Source organism: Pantherophis guttatus, chromosome 14, assembly GCF_059756535.1.
Source record: "Pantherophis guttatus breed Tessera chromosome 14, ASM5975653v1, whole genome shotgun sequence".
Classification (NCBI taxonomy): domain Eukaryota; kingdom Metazoa; phylum Chordata; class Lepidosauria; order Squamata; family Colubridae; genus Pantherophis; species Pantherophis guttatus.
In genome coordinates, this window is record NC_142076.1 from 21,991,893 (window position 1) to 22,011,665 (window position 19,773).

Sequence of the window (19,773 nt, forward strand, 5' to 3'; positions counted from 1 at the left end):
CCCTTTAAGGCGGCGCAGTTCCGGGGAAGCGGAAGCTGCAGGAGATACTCGGCGTTCGGAACCGAACGTTGGGAGCGGGAGGAGCGCTGCCATTGGTTGCGCGGGCGGAGGGGCGGAGCTTTCGCTGGCCTTCTGTCTCGGGCCGCGGCCCTGCGCGCTTCGCTGCGGGCGGTTGAGGGTCGGCCAGCGGCGCTTCGGAAGGTGCGTTGGGGGGGGAAGGGGTCCCGGTGGGGGAAGGGGTCAAGGAGGAGGGGGAGGGGGTAGGGCTCTTGGAAAGGAGGGGGTCTTGGAAGGGGAGGGAAAGGGCAGGGGTCTTGGAAGGGGAGGCGGTCATGGAAGGGCAGGGGGAAGGAGAAGGGCTCTTCGAAGGGCAGGACTCCTGGAAAAGGAGGGGAAGGGCAGGGGTCTTGGAAGGGGAGGGGTCTTCGAAGGGCAGGACTCTTGGAAAAGGAGGGGAAGGGCAGGGGTCTTGGAAAGGGAGGGGAAGGGCAGGACTCTTGGAAAAGGAGGGGAAGGGCAGGGGTCTTGGAAGGGGAGGGGTCTTCGAAGGGCAGGACTCTTGGAAAAGGAGGGGAAGGGCAGGGGTCTTGGAAAGGGAGGGGAAGGGCAGGGGTCTTGGAAGGGGAGGGGTCTTCGAAGGGCAGGACTCTTGGAAAAGGAGGGGAAGGGCAGGGGTCTTGGAAAGGGAGGGGAAGGGCAGGGGTCTTGGAAGGGGAGGGGTCTTCGAAGGGCAGGACTCTTGGAAAAGGAGGGGAAGGGCAGGGGTCTTGGAAAGGGAGGGGAAGGGCAGGGGTCTTGGAAGGGGAGGGGTCTTCGAAGGGCAGGACTCTTGGAAAAGGAGGGGAAGGGCAGGGGTCTTGGAAGGGGAGGGGTCTTCGAAGGGCAGGACTCTTGGAAAAGGAGGGGAAGGGCAGGGGTCTTGGAAAAGGAGGGGAAGGGCAGGACTCTTGGAAAAGGAGGGGAAGGGCAGGACTCTTGGAAAAGGAGAGGAAGGGCAGGGGTCTTGGAAGGGGAGGGGTCTTCGAAGGGCAGGACTCTTGGAAAAGGAGGGGAAGGGCAGGGGTCTTGGAGGGGCAGGGCTCTTCTCGGCTGGGGGCAAAAGCAGCCCCCTTATTGGAATGAGGAAGGGGCTGAAAGTCTGCGTGATTTTTCATCTCAAGATCTGCCTCTATTTGTTTAAACAGCCCTCCCCCACCCCCGCTGGGAAGCTGCGCACATCTGCGTGGTGGGCAATCAGTCTGCGCGGTCCTGGCCCCGTAGCCCCCAGGTAGGAGTCCTCCTGCAAGGAGCCTTTCGGGCTAAAGGAGGGCTTGGCCCACGAGGAGACGAGGCCGCTGGGGGCATGGGAAAAGGCCCTTTGGTGGAGAGGAGAGGAGGGGGTTTCAGGTGCCAGGGTCTTTTGAAGGCTTTGAAAGCAGGGGGTTGCTTTCAAAGCCTTCCCCTTGGGTGTCCTCTTAATGAAGACCGGTGCCATCTCTGCAGGGTTGGCGTGCCTTGTTTGCTCTGCAAACTCTCCTTCTCTGCCTCGGCACCTGCCCTATGGAACAGCCTTCCTCCCCCCTCCCCAAAACTATAGGTCCCAAGACCTGGTTTTTCCCCAGGTATCAGAGCCAGGATGTTTAGAGAAGCCCAATTGAGGTGCTTTTCCCTTATGGTTAGTTATGCAACGTCTTGATTATTGTATTGTTATTTTTCACCTTTTATTCAGTTTAGGGGGGTCATATTGTGCTGTGTTTTCCTTGTGTGTTGGTTGTTAGCCAGCCAGAATTATTTCACCCTGGCAGCCATGAGCATTTTCTAAATAAACACATTTTTCCAGTAGCCACAGAGGCCTGAGTGGAATGGAATTTGCTGCCTGGCAGCCTCTCCTAAGGTCCCTAGCGTGACACCTCCTATTGTAGCTTTTGAGAAAAAGGGACGTGGGAGGGGGAAAAGTCTGTCTCCTGGCTTGCTAATAAGCAATATCACTAAATTCCGGGCTGGATCGCCCCCATTTATTTTGCATTCCGTTTTAGGATCTCTGATAATCACCACCTACCCATTTTGTACCACGAATCTAATTTCCTGGGTGATCCTGCAAATTCTGAGATTTTGCTTTCTGCTTTCCGCACAAAGCCATAATTTTGCAACAGTCTTGTAGGCACAAAGCTCTGGGACTGTCAAGAGAGGTGGGGACCAGTTTGGTATGATGGAAAGGCTGGGTTAGGGGATTAAACTTTGAGAGATATAGAGCCTACAGACTCTGTTGCTTTGCTAGCTGGGGCATTATTGATGGCGCATATTGAGATATGGAAAGAGGTCAGACCCATCCCTGGATTACTGGCCTCACCCAAGAGGTGCCAGCTTCTAGGATTTAGCCCAGAAAAGGCCATTTTTTCAGATCCCTTCTCCCCAAAAATTTCTTTTTCAAGCGTACCCAAGCCAGGTCATAAATGGAATTAAAACAACAATAAAAGGGGGAGAATTGAAATGGCAGGGGTGTGAAACCTGGGATAGCAGCTATCCTAAAATTGCAGATTTGGTCCAAGTAAGAATTCCTTTGATCCCAGAAGAAATGGGTCGGGGGGCTAGGTTAGGCTCCCCTGTAAGAAATCAACTGTTGAAAGCATCGCAGGCACAAAATGAGCCGAGTTTGTTGGCTGCATGCAGCTTGATGAGGGCATCAGAGTTACTGGGTGGTGCATTCTGCACATGCTTAGGAGCCCTCTGCACGAGGGCCCGTGGGGTCTGGCCCATCCCTGCCTTGATTTCAGCCTGGGGAACTGGCTGGCAATGGGAAGGCTGCCGGAGCACCGGGATATTGTTACCCTGCTTCAAAAATAGCCTCCAGAAACCTGACCCCGCCTGCTCCGGAATTGAGGAATTCAGCTGTCCGTCCTTGGAGGTGCTGGGGACGGGGTGGGAGAATCCATTCAGCTCCAGGGAAGGACGTTTCGGGGGGCATCTGGTTGGCAGCCCCTGCTGGCTTCAGGGGTGGCATCTGTCGCAAAGCGCTTTCTTTCCGGATCTGGACGAGGGAAACCACCAGGACCGAAGAGAGCATGGCGGGTTTCTATGGCTGGCAGGATCTGGGTTTTTGCATGGTTCTGGGTCCCCATGGCGACCGTCTTATGGAGTGTTCTGACTCACAAATGCCACTTGGATTGTGGCGGGGGAGGAAGGCAGCGCTCTGGCCCCACCGAGTTGGCAGCTGGCGGAGAGACTCTTGACTGACTCTTCCCTGGGTGGGTATTTTACAGCAGGCTGGCTGGGGGGATTCTGGGAGTTGAAATCCACCCATGTTAAGGGTTGCAAAAGATTGCTTTACAATCCAGCTCTGACCAGAGACCCCCAGGAGAGAAGCTCCTGCCAAAATACTGATGTTTTTGGCTCACTCTGAAATCATCACACATTGATATTTATTACATTGTAGTCCCTGGTGACCTTGGGGCAGCGTCCAGCAATCCTTCAGCATGTAACTGATGTTGGCCAGGACAAAAAAAAAAACAAACCCCTAAACTGGCTGGAGAATTCTGGGAATTGAAGTCTATCCATCTCAAAGCTCCTGAGGTTGAGAAACACAATGATGATAGATAGAGGATAGGTAGGTGAGTAGGTAGGTAGATGAATAGATGGATAGGTAGGTGGATAGGTGAATGGATATAAAGATACCGTAAGAGAGAGAGAGAGAGAGAGAGAGAGAGAGAGAGATCAGCTTGGTAGCTCTAAGACGGGTGGACTTCAATTCCCAGCATGCCAGCTGGGGAATTCTGGGAGTTGAAGTCCACCCATCTTAAAGCTGCCAAGGTTGAGAAGCCCTGAGAGCCTTGGTAGTACAGGGGTTTAAGGCACCCTGTTATTAAGCTTATTAAGACCAGCTGCCTGCAATTACTGCAGGGTTCGAATCTCCCCAGGCTCAAGGTTGACTCAGCCTTCCATCCTTTCTAAGGTAGGTGAAATGAGGACCCTGTTTGTGGGGGCAATAAGCTGACTTTGTATAAAATATACAAAAGGATGAAGGCTATTGCTGAGCACATTGTAAGCCGCCCTGAGTCTTCGGAGAAGGGCGGCATATAAATCAAATTTAAAAAAAAAAAAAAAGCCAGGTAGATAATTCTGTAGCTAATTCTCTTCTCTGCTTCTCTTCCAGGTCTGAAGGCTTCCAAGAATGCTCTGGTCCTCATCTAAACTTCCTGCCTTCTCTTGGTTGCGCCCATAAAGGCTCTTCCCTGGCACTAGCCAAATTGGCACTGACTTCTGAAGACGAACGATGGCCACCTATGCCGGCAAGCAGGGCAAGAGGCAGGACGAGAGCAGCCTGGGCAGCTTGGTGGACCTGGTGCTGGCCAACGCCCGGGTGGTGCTGGGAGTCAGCGGTGCAGCTGTGTTGGCCCTGGCAACGCTTGCGGTCAAGAGGGTGAGACCAACCGGCCCTTCTCTGCCACGGGAGACCCGCGTATTTTGTGTGATGACAAACGCGCCTTTAGGGAGCGGGTCCTGTTTGTTGTTACCTGCCTTTTGTTCATGGCTGTTGTGAGTTGCGAATGTGTAGCAGAAGCCGTTGGGTCTTTGCTCAACCGGCCAGGCCCACGGAAGCCCTCGGCCTCCCAGCCTCGCTCCGGACGGGTTGGGGAAAATTTCTATTTGTGTCCTAAATATTTCCGCTGGCCTCTTTTTTGGCTGAAACTCACCATGGATTACTTACGGATTTTTAATTTGTAAAGACCCACAAATGCCATTTTTCTTTTAATGCGTCTCCTTCTGTCGTGGCTCAGTGGAGCATTAAATGTGTGGGAGTGAGGGTGGGCACGCATGTGCCTGCTGTGCGTGCATTATGTTGGAAGACCAGGGATAAAGAAAACCTTCGTTCAGCTGCCAGCAAAACAGGCCAGAGTCTCGTATCTTGAAAGCAGGGGGATTAACAGAGCCCGAACTCCCCACCCCGGAGCCATCTACGTCTCTCTTTAATTTCATGACGCAGGTTATGGCCTTTCCAGGCAGTCTTTTAAACGTCCCAGTTCTGGCCTCTTTAGGATCGTAAAAAGTACAGGCAGTCCTTGGCTTAACAGCCACAATTGAGCCCTGAATTTCTGTTGCTAAGTGAGACGTCTGTTAAGTGAGTTTTGCCCCATTTTATGACCTTTCTTGCCACAGCTGTTAAGTGAACCACAATGTTAGGTTAGTAAACCCCGTGGTTAAGCCATGTTTTCCCCATTGCTTGTCTACATTTTGATCAGGGGACCGTGGGGAGGCTGCAGCAGTCGTGAAAAACCGTCATAACTTCCCCCCCTTTTTTTAGTGGTGGTGTAACTCTGAACGGTCAATAAATGAACTGTTGTAAGTCAGGGACTGTACTTTGAAAGGGTTTACCAACCAACTTGCATGCTGCAAAATGAACTTTGGGGGGGCCCTAAAGAGGCAGACAAGAAATTTAGACATGAAATAGGTAGCTGGGCGAGATTTGTGGTTGGTTCAGTCCCTTCTCAAGACGTTTGCCCTTCAGAAGTTATTTTGACATTGGGGTGTGTGTGCGTGCTTGTTGGGGTGAGAGCAGCCAGGAAGTAACCTGATAGGCCCAGATGTGTTCAGATGTTTCCCCGATGAAACCTCTAAACCGTCTGGCTGCAGGCGAAAAATGCGCGTTCAGCCACGGGTGGGATTGCCACAAGAGAAGAGCGGCTCTTGCTAATTGGGGAAGGGTCTCTCCTTCTACAGTTCATTGACCGAGCCACCAGCCCGCCGGGCGATGACGACGACATAAAAGCCAAGCAGAAGTCCCTGGAGGAGAGCTGGCAAGAGCTAAGCCTGATCAAGGGGGTGCCCAAAGCGCGACGACAAGATCTGGAGGAGCCCCTGCTGTCCCCCGTCATAGCTGCACCTGCGCAAGGTCAGGTTGGGTGGGTAGGTGGGGGGAGGCGGCTGATCTTTCCAGGGTGGGGGCACTCCCTGAGGAGCCCTGCTCCAATCCTCCGGTGGTGGTGGTGGAGGGGGTATTTTTCCCAAGGTGGCCTTGTACCATTGAACCCCAAATATCTAACCCCGGAGTTGGATGGGGCCCCTGATTCCAACCCATCCGTCCCAAGTCCCTAAGAAGTGCCAAAATCCAAACGAAAGCCTCCCTGGTTAATGATTGTCCGGCTTTGGCTTGAACACAACGAAGGAAGGAGAACCCAGCAGCTCTTCGGGGCCTTGGTTCCATTCTTGAACTGCTCTCAGACGAACTAGAACAGGGGTCTCCAACCTTGGCCACTTTAAGACTTTGCTGGCTGAGGAACTCTGGGAGTTGAAGTCCACAAGTCTTAAAGTGGCCAAGTTTGGAGACCCCTGAAGTGCAACATCTTTTCGGTCAATGAGCCGGACGTTGGCTTCCTGTGACTGACATCCTTTTCTCTGTCTTCCTTGCAGACTCTAAAGATCTTATCCTGTCCTCGGGGGTCTCCTTGGGGCAGTCCAAGTCCCTGCTCTGCCTCACCCTTCAGGAGAAGCTTCTCTCGTTCTACAGGGATCACATCTACGTCTCCGAGACGGAAAAGGCTGTTGGGAAGCAGCTGGCCGAAGACATCCGGGTGGAGCTGCAGACCTTCCTGAAAAACAAATCTTTGGACCTGCCCTTCGGGAATATTTCCCTGAGCGGCTACCTTTGTGACGACCTTGTTGGCCAACACCAACTAGAGGTGGTCTTCAACCTTCCCTTGGTCCTAGAAGACCATCTTTGGCACTTCATCCGTGGGGAAGAGACGCTCGTGGATAACTCGTGGTACGGGATGATCAAACGGAGTAGTCTGGAGTATTTCACACGGGGGAGTAGCCCTTGGGACAAGTTCATTGTAGGTGGGTACTTATCGTCCAATTCCATCAACGACGCCCTCCTGAAGACTTTGGTGGCCTCCGTCAACTGGCCAGTCATTGGCAGCCTGCTGGAATGCATCATCCGGCCTTCCATGGCTCCCAGGGAGCTCAAGCTGGAAGTCAGACACGAACAGGTCCTCCTGGACATAACCCTCTGCCCGATAGTGGAAACGGAAGGCAAGATTTTCCTCGCCACGTTCTCTGGAGAACCTGTGGAGAACCTCTGGCAGCAGAGTTTTTACGCGGCGGAGGTTTCCAAGCTGAAAGAGCTGGATGCCGGAGACGGAGGCATCCGGCAGTGTTGCCTCCTCATCTTGAAGGCCACTTTCGAAAAACACCCTTTCTGGAGCAAAATAACCGGCAGTGACTTGACACACATTATCCTCCACCTGAGCCAAACGGAGCCGGACTGGTCAGAGGCCATGCTGGCCGTCAGGCTCCAGCAGGTCTTGGAGGAGCTGGTCCAGTACCTGGCCAAAGGTTCCCTCCCTTGCTTTTTCGACGACGGGATTGACCTCTTGAGCCATCTACTCCCGGAGGAGATTGACGAGATCGGCTGCACCTTGTACGAGGCTTTAGCCGCGCCCAATCTTGCGGATGGGTTGGGTTTGTAAAGTGGTCAGAGTCCTGGCTTTTCGGATGGAGAAGACTTGAAAGGGATCCTTTCACCCCCCCATCCCCCCAATTGCAATTCTTTTGCACCTAATGAAATGAAAGTATTAGCTCTTGAAGTAAAATGGCCCTTGATTGTAAGCCCTTTGTACTCGCTCTCTTACCGGATTCTTTTGCCATTCAGAGCGGATGTCCTCCTCCTCTGGGGAGCGTGCCATTTCTCCGTAGGGCAGGATTGGAGGGCTGAGGGGGCAGAGGGTAGCTGATCCCCCTTCCCTCCTCTCAGATTTCCCCATTGCTTGAGTTCCGAAATCTTGTGGCTGTGCACCTCTGAACGCAATGCCCTCTCCGGGGATCCGAGTGGTGGCTGTGGAGGTCTCTCTGCTTGGCAGCGAGGAGATGATTCTTCTGATTTTTACGAATAAATAAATCAATAAAGCAAGCAAGCAAACGAGCTCAGGTCGCTTCTGAGCACCCAGGAACCAACTTCTGATGTAAACTTGTGATGTTTTCAATACTGCTTACGTAGGGGGTTGAATACCGGCACACCCAACACACGGAGCTTCAGCCAAATATATATTTTAATTTAAAAAAATATCCACATCAGTTGAGAGAAGGCAGTAGCTGCCCTTAGCATAAGAATAGAGCATCGAGCAGGGCAGGAAGTTACAAATATTAAACTCTCTGGGTTTTGTACACACATATTTTCCTTTTGAATAAATTATGGAAGGCTGGTTATTCCAGTTTCAGGGAGGGTGGAATAGGATTCCTATGGAGGAAAAGTTTGTTCAGCTCTGAAATTACATTCTCTAAGAAAGCATCAATCCTACAGTGAGTTCCAGGTGTTTTGAGAAACGCCCTCATTTAAATTCCTGAAGAGAAGCTTTTTAAAATCAAACATCAGCAGAGTGTGAGAGTCTAAAGCAGTTTCTCAACCGTGGCCATTTGAAGGGTGGACTTCAATTCCCAGAATTTCAGGAGTTGAAGCCCACCCCTCTTCAAGTGACCACGGTTGAGAAACCCCAGCCTCAAGTTCTTCTATGGTCCCACCTATATTTTAAAACTTAAGAGGAGGTGGAAAACTGAAGTCTGCAAGAAAGGAGCCCGATCTTTCAGAAGTCCACTTGCAAGACTCTCGTTTGCAAACGGGCCTTCTTGAGTCTCCCTGGCCTGGACTCGTCCATGGACCACACCGCTTCAGCGATTTTGCGGACACGTGGTTTTGGTGTGGCCAGGCTGGTGGCAAACGCTGCACGTCCTTGGTCTCTTCGTAGGCGCCGTCAAAGAAGAGTCGCTGTCTGATCTTTTTGCTTTGGCCCCAGGCCCTCGTTTGGCCCACTCGCCCACAGAAGAAGGAAAGGTGGAGGCAGCTGCAACGGGAGAAGAGAGGAGACAATTAGGGGAGTTTTAAGTCACCTGAGAATGGATTCTCCCCATTTGGGTATCCTCTGATGGCCAGAAGTTTAAAAGTTGTTTTCTTAACATCTTTGGATGTGATGAAATTGAAGCCACAGCTGGAAAGAGCTACATCCCCTCACCTCTCTCCTCCAAGCTCTTGCTGGCAGTACGTTCCTGGCCTTTGGAACTGGGCAAGATCCCAAGCTAAAAGGGAAGCTCTTAAGGAAAGTTGATTTAAAGGAGCATCATGCAAACCTCGCTGTCGGGTCCAAATCCAAAGACGACACGGTGAGATCCACTCGAGTGTAACTATTTGCTGACACCCAACAGATGGAATCTTGCCAGATTAAAGCTATAACTTTCTAACCCAGAGGTCTCCACCTTTGGCAACTTTTAAGACTTGTGGACTTCAACTCCCAGAATCCCCCAGCCAGCTACAATTGGCAGGGTTAGGGTCTCTCTTAAGGCTGTGTGCGTGTGTGTGTGTGTGTCCAACCTTGGTAATTTTAAGACTTGAAGACTTCAATTCCTAGAATTCCCGAGCCAGCCATGCCAAGGTTGGATACCCCTGTTCTAACCTCTTGTCTTGGCCCCCTTCTCTGCTGCCCTCTCCCAGAAAGCCATGCTGCTCCTGCCAACCCCCCCCCCTCTCCACTCCTTAGGTTGCACATTCCACCAATCCTGCTCATGCCAATCCAAAGATGCCCACTCCTCACTCACCTGGCAACAAGCTGTCATCTGCCCACTCGAAAAAGCCGCACTGCTGCTCCCTCGGCTTGGAGCAGGTGTGGAACTGGCGCCCCTTGTTAGGTCCTTCTTTCTGGACTGTCCTGGTCACCACGGGCTGGTCGCATCTGCAGAGTGGGCCTCCTCCTCGGCCAGCGCTGGCTCCAGGATCAGAGCCCGCCCTCCTGGGCCCTGCTGAGCTCCTGGGCCCTGGCAGGGAAGAGCCCGGGGGCGGTGCCAGGAACCCCGATGTCCCATTCGGCCTGTTGTCGGGCTCCTGCTGGTCGGACCACAGGAAGAATCGGCAGCTGCCAGTGTTGCATTTGTAGAACTGCCTGCCTTGGTTGGGCCCTTCTTTGCGGGCGGTGAGAAGCAGGGCCTCCTCGCCACAGTTGCACATCACGGCATCGTTCCCGGCCGCATTGGCGAACGTTGGAGGAGTCCTGTGTGCTGGTGTAGGAGGGGGCATGGGAGCAAGCATGCACTGGCCACGGCTGTGGATTGTGCCGTTAAGGGAGCCGGGGGCTTCCTTGGGGAGATTCCTCGGCTGAGTTGGAGCCCTGGCTGGTCCTTGCAGGTACTTCAGGTCTAGGATCTGCCTGAGATTTTCATCGCAGCCACCGACGCAACCCACAAATTCCAGGGGCATCATGGCCGGGAGGCTGCCTCGCTTGAACTTCAATTTCAGCCTGCGGGGGAGTGAAGGGGAGCAATTAGCCCTGGACTTCTGGCACTGCAGCCCCACGGCATGGAAGCTTCTGCTCGGCCCCTGAGCCCAAATGACCCTCCCTCTGCCAATGGATTTCAATCTCAAGATCTGCCCAGGGTTATTAAGATGTGAGAAAGGAAAGTGAGGCAATGCTTTAGTAGAAATGAGGTCTGTTCAAACAGCTGCATATTCCCAGGCAATGAATAGCAATAGCAACAACACTTACTTATAGACCGCTTCACAGCCCTCTCTAAGTGGTTTACAGAGTCAGCCTCTTTTCCCCCAACAATCTGGGTCCTCATTTTACCAACCTCGGAAGGATGGAAGGCTGAGTCAACCTTGAGCCGGTCAGGATCGGACTCCTGGCAGTGGGCAGAGTCAGCCTGCAATCTTGCATTCTAACCACTGGGCCACCACGGCTCTGAAAAGGAGGCTTCCCTCCAACTGGGAGTGCTGAGGGCAGGTCTTGTGCCTTAGGCAGGATAAATCTCCCCCCACAGGTTTCCTGAATTGGAGGGCAGGGACAGAGCGAATACTCAGCCGGAATGCAAACACGCCCTGAAATTCCAAAGGGTGCAAAACTCAGCAACTCGGGACATCCGAGAAACAGAGCTCAAGGCCTCCCCTGCACCGAGACTCACCGATGCACTGGAGGAGGCTTGCAGACGTCACAGACAGAATCATCCTTGCTGACTTCCAGCACGGAGTCGGGGAACCAGACTGAGGATTTACAAGCAGGGTAGCCCAAGCAGCTGAGATAAAAGCTAGAGAAACAAAAGAGGAAACGTCAGAGGAAGGAGAAGAGACGGCAGTTACTGATCAACTGCCAAAATGGGCCTGGTTGGCTTGATATTTTCCCAATTAGTGCTTTTTTTGTGTGGGTAAAGTTGCTATAAAACATCTTGTTTAAGCCGGGAGAGCTCGTGCTTCTTGCAGCATGTCAACGTACCCTCCGTTCTTCTTGGTCTTCAGGATCATGTCGGAGTTGCACTGGGGGCATTTCCTAACCGGATCGGGCATCGCTGGGTAAATGTCCTCCTCCTGAGCCACCTGGGTCATCTCCCCAAAATATTGAGCCAAGGCTTCATCCAACCTGGAAAAAAAAAAATTATGAAGCGGGCATATTTCTTCCTGCCATCAGCTACGTCCAGCAAGGATTCACGGATCCTAAGTATTTGTGCAGAAAATGTGAATACATTAATATTTCAGGAGAGATTTCTGAGGAAATCCAGAAATCCAGCTTGTGGCTTTCCATGTGTTGTTGGGTTGGGTTGCCTCTCTGTAACTGTTGCTTTAAACTCTTAATACCTGTGTATTTATTTTGCTCCCCGCCCAGTTTCTTTTGGGCAGCTAAATAAATACATAAATTACCTAGTTCTTTGCTTACACCATTGATCTTGATCAAGGAAGGACCTAAACACCGTCCCACACTGAGCTAGCACCACCGACTCGCTAGAAGTTCCTCTCCTCTCCACCCACTGCCAACTGAGCTGCTCCAGGCAGGGGCTACCAACTCCCCCCCACCCCCAAATTCTCCTTGACCGGGGTGGGGATTTTTCAGCCCTCACTTTTTGGCTTTGGCCACGGCAGCCACAAAGACTTGCTTGTATTTCTGGATCTGCTCTCGGAGCACGACGGACTTGTCCTTCTTCCCCTCGCAAATCAGCTTCAAGTCATTTTCGAGTTCAGCTCGAAGATCCGGTTTGGACATCTCGTAGCCCATGGAGTCGTAGCCTGGGGGGAGGGATGGGGGGGCAGGTGGAAAGAGGAGTGGGTGGAGGAAAGGCTCAATGGGAGAGCCAAGGTTTCAGACGGGGTCAGTTCTTACCTTCCACCAGCCCCATTCCCAGGTGTCCTGGAAGGAAGCGCTGGTCTGGGGTGAGCCCCACGTACATGCGGGACTTGATGGTCTCGATGTGTTCCGCGTGGGTGGCATCCGTTCCTGAAAGCCAAGCGTTGGCATCAACGGCCCAGGTTCCTCTGCTGCTCACATTCCTTAAGAGCAGATCTTCTCCACCCAGTAACGTTTAAGATGGGAGGACTTCAACTCCCAGAATTCCACGCAACTCAAAGCTGGCAAGCTTGAGAGCACTTTCCATCAACTGACCCTAAGCCCAACCTTTGGCCTTCCAGAGATGCAGCTCTCAACGGTTCCCCGACTGCATGCTGGGAACTGTAGTCCACACTTACAAGCCGTAGTGGTGAGCTCTGGGCACCCCTGGCAATATTTACGTCATAAACCAAGGAGGTTCAGTTGCGTCCATCCTGATGCCAACAGTGACCCAATCGAGCCCAGCCTCAACATCCCTGCCCCCTGCTGTTGGCCAGGATGCCCACAATCCTTGGCCCCTTTTTCTCCGTAACGGATTGATCTGTTCTGCCACCAGAGCTTGCCTCTCAGGGAAGGCTTTGCATCAGAGAAACTCTCTGCAACAGGGAATAAAAAGCTTCTGGCAAAGAAGCTATTGGGGTATAGCAAGATGGGCAACCTACAAGTTTGATATGTAAATAAAAAATAAAATAAAACTCTGAAGATGAGTGAGAGAACGTCTCCGATCTGCAGCCAGGGCAGAACTGACCGATGCCGTGTTTCTCCATGAGGGAAATGAGGTCCGCTTCGGTGAGCAGCTGGGGGGGGCTGGTCTCCCCTTCCACCATCTCCACCGTGGTGGGCTGGAAGCAGGAGCCCTCCTCGTAGAGGGGGATAACCTAGAGAGTCAAGGTGGGGGTGGGAGGGGGTTCAAGAAAGATAAGGCAAGGAGGAAACGGGGTTACATGAGAGAACTAAGAAAGGGCAGGAGAAACGAGAAAGGTATACAGTAGACCTCGACTGGAACGGAGTCTGCTTATTAAGTTGACCCTCATCAGCTTAATATCGAGTGCTCCCACCTTGTCACTCCACCTTTCGTAAGGATAAACTTCCAGGTAATTTCTGGCCAGGACCATCAACCCGTGAGCCACGAAGCGCTCATTGGAAATCTCAATCTCCACCGTGGTTTCCTGCCCCTTAGCATCTTCGGAACAGCAGGCCAGGAAATGGCGGACAATGAACTCATATAGGCGTTGGTCGTTGCCCTTGTAGGACGCAAAGGAAAGGGTCAACGTGTGGAAAATGAAGAGATTTTTTTGCAGCAGGAGAAAGACGGGGGAGAAACAGATTCGTACAGGTGTTAAGATAACCCTGCTCTTCCCCACAAGCAGCAAGGAATTCGGCACACGCTCCCTAGACATTTTCCCCCTTTCAAATGAGACCTGGAGTTTGACTGAAAAACCCCCCTGGAGGTTCTAGGAATAAATATTCCTACTTTGAACCAGAAGAAAATGTATTTCTGTCCTCTAATAAAAGGGCATTTTGTAAGGCACCGCTTTCTGCTTCATTTACTTTTCGGATTCTTCAGGGTTAACCAAACGCACCGGTTACAAACCGTTCTCTCTTCGGAAGCAAAGCTGCACCTGAGGCTCGCCAGTCAGTCTCGGGGACTCACCTGCAGATTCCCGGCGTGTTTGGTGGGATGAATGGGAGGGTGAGCCTGATCGGACTTTGTCCCCCGCCGTGGGGTTGGCCCCCCTTGGTCCAGGATCCTTTGTGCAAAGGCTCCCCAATGGGGGTCTTGGGTCTGAAGCTGCACCAGCTGGGAGAGATTTAAGTCTTTGGGAAAAATGTTGGTCTCTGTTCGGGGGTAACTTATGTACCTTTAAAAACCAGGAAAGGAGGAAAAAAAGTTACTTTTTAGGAAGTGCTTTTTTATGAATGGTCCACACAAGACCCTGTGTGTGTGTGTGTGTGTGTGAGAGAGAGAGAGAGAGAGAGAGAGAGAGAGAGAGAGAGAGAGAGAGAGAGAGAGAACCCATTATGGCTCTTGCTCATTTGCTAGAAACAATCTCTCATATCATTTCAACTTGCCAAAGTATTCTTCCTCTCTTATTTTCAAAAGGAATCTTTTTCTGTTCTTAAGACAATAGCCTCTTCTGCCCTCTGGGATGATGGGAAACGGGACTTTAATTATTTACTCTGTTACAGGGCATTCCAACTAGGAGATTGCAATACCCTTGTGGGGTATTTGAAGAGAGCTGCCCTAATGCCCCCCCTCCCCTTCCTCAGAGTAACACGGGGCTCCTTTAACCTCTGCTCTTAGGAGATGCATTTCCAGCCTCCTGCTCCTATCTGGCTTTATACAACCCATTGCTTAGTTGTGTTTCTAGCTTCCACCATCTCTAGAGACGGGGGACAAATGGGAGAGAAGAAATATTAAAATAAGTCTTCCTGGTGGGAAAAAAAACCCCACAGAACTGAAAGAGCATTATCCTATTAGGTTCATCCTACAGGGAGTTACCCACAGAAACATAGCTGCTCTTACTACCCTTGGGTATACAGCTTCTCGGCAATCTTCATGGTTTCCTTGGCATTTATTTTCAGCTTACGGGAAGCCAATTTCTCAAGTTCCTATGGCAGAAGAAGAGGGAAAATATGCTTGATCACCGTATGGCAAAAATCTGCCTCTCTGCCCATATAAAATCAATAGGATTCCTGGAAGCAGGAACACGAGCACGCCTCTGGTGACTTTTCTCAACCCAGGAATACTCATGGACTCCCCTCAAGGACACATTTCCACAGTTAAAAGATTAACTTGGGGTGGACTTCCCACCAGAGAAGACCAAAACATTCCTCAGATTTAGTCCCTTCTCTGTCTCCTCTGAACGTCCAACTTGAGGCTTCCAAAAGAAGATCTATAAAGGGGATTTGGATCAGAAGCTGAGCTGAGAGCTCTTCTTATTCTGACTTTAAATGAACGTAGGTTCCCCCCCCCCCCCCCAAGCCTACCACAGTGTCCAGCGGAAGAGGTCTCCATTTGCTCTTGGGTTTGCTTCCAACCTCCACGACGGTGGCCCGAGGAGCCTAAGACAAAGGCGTGCAGAAGACAAGGTTCTTCAAAGCTCCTTACCAAGTGAAAAAGGAAGAAGACAGGACGGACGGCTTCCCTACCTCCATGCACATCTGGTAGAGGACAAGGCACGCCGTGTGGTTGAAGAGGCGGTGCCTCTTCCAGCTGAAGTCCACAGTACCCTCTTCGTGGTCGTGAGTCACTGCGGGGGGAGAAGACAGATCAAGGCTCGGTCTCACCCAAGGCAACCTGTGGCAATGTTCTGCTTGCAGCTGCAGAAAGATGCCTGCGTGGGAGGGAAGGAGGTTCTTCTCAACAGCTGCTGGAGTCCAAAATGGCAAGACGGAAATGGCAGGTGAACCAAGGCAGTCTTTGTGTCAACCCTGAAGATGACCTGGCCGAAGCCATCTTGGAGCTTCAGTGTTGCCACTGGAGCTGAAGGATGGGGGGGGGGGGGATTTGATATAGTTGGAACTTTGTAGCCAAAATAAAATACTTTCTCGAAAACAAAGGACATTCTCACACCTGGCCCAAGGAAGGGGGAGTGAGGCCACCAGACAGAGCCTTGATTGGACCATGTGACTGATTGTTTAGGGTTGAGGAAAAAACTTTTACTTTTAATTAGGTGAAAACTGTGGGAACCTTCAGTCGGTTTTCGCCAATCTGTGCCAAAATAATGTATCCAATAAAGCTATTCTTTGAGGGATTCGCCTGCCTAGAAGTTTTGCTTGCTATGGGTCTATTACTTGGAACCCTGACACTCTGCACTTTAAGTAGACAATGCAATTTGACGACAAAAGCCAAAGTCGTCCTAATTCCATATAAAACGAGAGAAGCGAGACTGCAGTGGTACGGATGTGTGGGCAGAGCTGGCATGGAATCCATCGCGAGACGGGCACCAGCACTCAGCCCAGAGGGCAGCTCCAAGGATGGCCGAAAAAGTGATGGATGGACTGCCTGCATGAAGACACGCAAGCCGTAGCAGACCAGACCAAAGTGGTGTGGGAAACGCAAAACTGGGGACCCCGCGATATGGCGGGAAGAACGCAAAGAACAAGGAATGGGATTTGAAAAGCAAATTCCCACTATAGGTTTCTCAGTCCAGGTGTTTCCCTGCTTGGGCTTCACTTTCTGAACCCGAACCTTTAATTCTGTAGAACGTTTCTTGGACGAAGGCCTGGATGGCTTTGAATCTTTCCACCACGAAGCCCAGGGTGGGGAACTGGCAACTCCCGTAGCTGATGAGCTGTTCCGCTAAGACCTCCGGGAAGATCTTCTGAAGCCTCAGGGTCTGGAACCGGGTAAAGGCAGCACCTGGTCAAGGAAGCAGAAAATCCAGGCCCAACATGAAAAGGAAACCACAACTCCCCTATTGGAAGAGGGGAGGAGTTACTGGACAGGCCCAGCAGAGTTGACAGCAGCTCTTCTGAAAAGCTGGTGACGTCACGGTTCCAAGGAAAAATAAGAAGTCACTTTAACCACCAGCCATCAGAAAGTAAATCAAAATGAAGTGTTTGTTTTTAGGAACACTATCCCACAAAGATTAAGCTATTTAGTTAGCTCTGACAACCAACCATGTTTGGTTACATCGTTCTCCTCCGTATCTCAAGCCACCATTTGGGTCTACGGTCTGACTGCTGTGCTTTCTCTCTTACCTATTCTGAGATCCAGCTCTTGCCTCACCTCCACAGCATCGCTGACGTTCAGATCTGGCTGGGTGAGGTTCTCGCAAGCGGATCTGATAGCCCGGGGTGTGATCTCCGAGAAGCGGGCTCGGAACACCTGGAGGTTTGGCTTCACTGCCCAAAGAAAGGTTCAAGGCACATGGAGTCACGGGAAGCAAAGCAAAAACATTGTGGAGAAAGAAACTCGTCGTGATTCGGAAGATTTTCTTAATTTCACTCAACCGATAAAAATTCCTGGCCAAAATTTCTGTCCCTGAGGATGTGCGCATGTTGAAAGTTCAGCCCTTCACCCTTTCTCCACACACACCTGCTTTGCACACGTGAATGATTTCAAAGCCGATGTTCTCCCCTTCGCGATCACAATCGGTCCAGATCACCAGGGCCTGGCACGGCTGAACCTCTCGCTCAAGGGTGCGCTGGAATTGGTAATAGGATATAGCAACATGAAACAACGGAGGAGAAAGAACGGAGATAGGCCAACGATATTTTATATTATGTCCGTGGCTGGACACAAGGCACATTCTTCTTCATCAGTCAGAGATTGCAGCCACGGAAAAGGAGGAAGGATCCCTGGCCTCTTATTAAAAGAGGCGGCTGCAGGCAGCACAAACCTTAATGTCCATGTAGTTTTCAGGGCAGAATTTCTCAATTTCAGCATCAAAAAGGACCAGAGGGTTACAGCTATGCCTGTTGGAAGAGCATCAGAGAAAGGCATACAGGAAACAGGGAACATTTAAAGCAATACTAGCTAGATTCTACAGACATCTATGCCTGCAATGATAATTATCTTGTTCAAAATCTGATTATATAATTGCAGAAAGTTAATAGTCCTTCCTGATCTGTTGCTACGTACCATTTCCGAAATGGTGCCTTAAAATCATGAGCCAGCAAATGTCCGGACACAGATGTCATAATCAAAGTTACATTCTGCATAAAACAAAGAAAGATAAATTATTCTTGGCCATGCTAAGTGTTGCTTTGCAAAGATGGATTCGTGTCTAGACAGTCTAAACTTTTTTTAAAATCCATTTAGACTCATTATTAAGAATACTTGTATCATTAGATTTTTTAGTTATATAACTAGCAATAAAGTAAAAGTCATTGATAACATCACTGTTATATCCACAGTTACGGATGTAATAGTAAGAGGCACAGAGAGAATTGTGATGGACTGTTTGACACACACCTGGTTAAACAAATGATACTGGAATTCATAGATCTTGTTGAACTTGGACATTCCTTCCCTCTGGAAAGAAAAGCAAACAATTCTAATCCACAAAAAAGCAGTTTATCCAAATAAACAAATAACCAATACGATACTCAGATAAATAGCCTGAGAAATCTCTCAGGATGGTTATGACTATCAAGCAGTAAGCCATGATATATATAGGATGTAACTTTGCTACTATTGGCTCTTCGTAGAATTTGACTAGACCAAATTCTGCTTGAACCTTTTACTTCTTTCTGCAGTCTCAAATAAAGGCATTATTCCCCCACCCCCACCCCCAAATCCCAGGGTGTTGTTTTTCAATCCCGGGTTGAATATTCAGATCACAAAAAAGCAATTATAAATCGCTCCATTACTCTTACAATAGGCCCAGATTAGTCTCTTGGCGGTCATTACCCCCAATTTAGGAACCAATGGACTAGAGATAAAAGAGTTTTCCAGCCCATCAACATGGACAGAAATAAATGCCTGGGATCATGACAGATTCTCTGTACTTTAACAGCTGTTCTCTGAGAACTTATGGTAGAAATGGTGTTTGAATTTCCCATGCCTCTGCCAGAATGATCTTCGGCTCATTTTATAAATTGGAATTCAGATGAGCAAGTTGGATATTGATTTCAGCTTGAAATGAATCGGCTCAAGTCATCCCAAACACGCTGTATCTTCCCATTGACCAGGGGAAATCTCGCAATCAGGGTCAGCTTCCCTGCTCTCCTACCCTCCTCATCCTGCTGTTCGAAAGGATGTCTGCAATCCCACGGGCTGCATCGTTTTTCTCTGCCACACAGAGAACCTTCTGCAGGTTGCGAAGCGCCATGGTCTTCGCCGTCGGCCTAAAGCAAAGGTTGGAGGAACAGGAGAAGAACCTCACGGTTCCCCAAGCCAATCCTCTGGCCTGGCCAAACATCCTAAAACCCAGCCGGCCGAGATTCAGCCGGCTGGCCCATCGTGGCCCCTCGGCAGCTCCTTTTCCAGGCAATGAAAGTCTGTCGGCAAGGGAGGAGAACTCTGGTCCGGTCCGAAAGAGAGTGGATCCCTTCTTGGGCTGGTCCCCCAAGTTTCCACAGGTCACAGAGGCGGATGGGGAGACCCCAAATGTTCTCTGAAGCGGAAGCTCTGAACCCAAGGGCAGTAGCTGGGGGGGGAGGGGTGCACCTTCCCTCAGGCAACCCCAGGCTATTTGGGGGGGGTCACAGGGGGCTGGGGCGTCGGTCTCTCCCCCAGGGCTGGTGGGGTAGCAGCTTCTCTCCTACTTGGCCCACAATGGGAGAGACCCTCCCCAGATCCCCATCAGGCACTCACCAGGGCCAGGTTGACCTCAGGCCCTTCTGCCCACCCCCCTGTCTGCTATGTGGATCTCCCCCTCCCCACTTTTCATCCCCCCAAGATCTGATGCCCCAAGCCCCCTCCTCTGCGCCCCCTTGGCCTGCAAGGCAGAGCTGCCCCCCTCAAGCCTGTGAGACCCTCCCCCAGCAACCCCCCTCCCCCCACTTGCTCTCCCCCACCTGGGGGGGCCTGCTCGACCTGCTCCCCCTCCCCGAACTCCCTTTCCCTTTCCCGCTTCAGCGCCCGGCCGTATTTCGCGCCCAGCGCCGTCGTAAGCGCCCTCGGCAAAGCGGATTGGCGGAGAGGCGAAGGGGGCGGGGTTTCGCTCGCTTTACGGCCCTGCCGTGAAAGGACGGCGATTGCGCAACTTCGGGGACT

General features: G+C 51.2%; 2 protein-coding genes across 4 annotated transcripts; one reads left to right on the forward strand and one right to left on the reverse strand.

Moving 5' to 3' along the window:
* The first annotated feature begins 53 nt into the window (after positions 1–53).
* On the forward strand, positions 54–7,926 carry MIEF2 (mitochondrial elongation factor 2). Of its 2 annotated transcripts, none has more exons than XM_034441510.3 (4): positions 54–201; positions 4,130–4,396; positions 5,695–5,866; positions 6,385–7,926. In XM_034441510.3, exons 2-4 carry the CDS (start codon positions 4,250–4,252, stop codon positions 7,440–7,442), a joined length of 1,377 nt encoding a protein of 458 aa, XP_034297401.2. In that variant the 5' UTR covers positions 54–201; positions 4,130–4,249; the 3' UTR covers positions 7,443–7,926. The 2 variants fall into 2 exon arrangements, with proteins under 2 accessions (XP_034297401.2, XP_034297402.2); XM_034441511.3 differs by lacking the exon at positions 54–201 and adding an exon at positions 1,902–3,224.
* A 77-nt stretch (positions 7,927–8,003) lies between these two features.
* TOP3A (DNA topoisomerase III alpha) lies at positions 8,004–19,676 on the reverse strand. 2 transcript variants are annotated; one of them, XM_034441509.3, is made up of 19 exons: positions 18,788–19,676; positions 18,028–18,087; positions 17,695–17,768; positions 17,453–17,528; positions 17,149–17,257; positions 16,812–16,955; positions 16,300–16,470; positions 15,258–15,358; positions 15,096–15,170; positions 14,635–14,717; positions 13,759–13,966; positions 13,163–13,348; positions 12,853–12,982; positions 12,102–12,215; positions 11,842–12,007; positions 11,223–11,366; positions 10,915–11,037; positions 9,559–10,253; positions 8,004–8,810 (listed from the first exon to the last, which is right to left on the reverse strand). In XM_034441509.3, exons 1-19 carry the CDS (start codon positions 18,974–18,976, stop codon positions 8,638–8,640), a joined length of 3,021 nt encoding a protein of 1,006 aa, XP_034297400.2. In that variant the 5' UTR covers positions 18,977–19,676; the 3' UTR covers positions 8,004–8,637. The 2 variants fall into 2 exon arrangements, with proteins under 2 accessions (XP_034297400.2, XP_087734620.1); XM_087878494.1 differs by lacking the exons at positions 17,149–17,257; positions 17,453–17,528; positions 17,695–17,768; positions 18,028–18,087; positions 18,788–19,676 and having other exon boundaries at positions 16,840–17,142.
* Between the last annotated feature and the right edge of the window lie 97 nt (positions 19,677–19,773).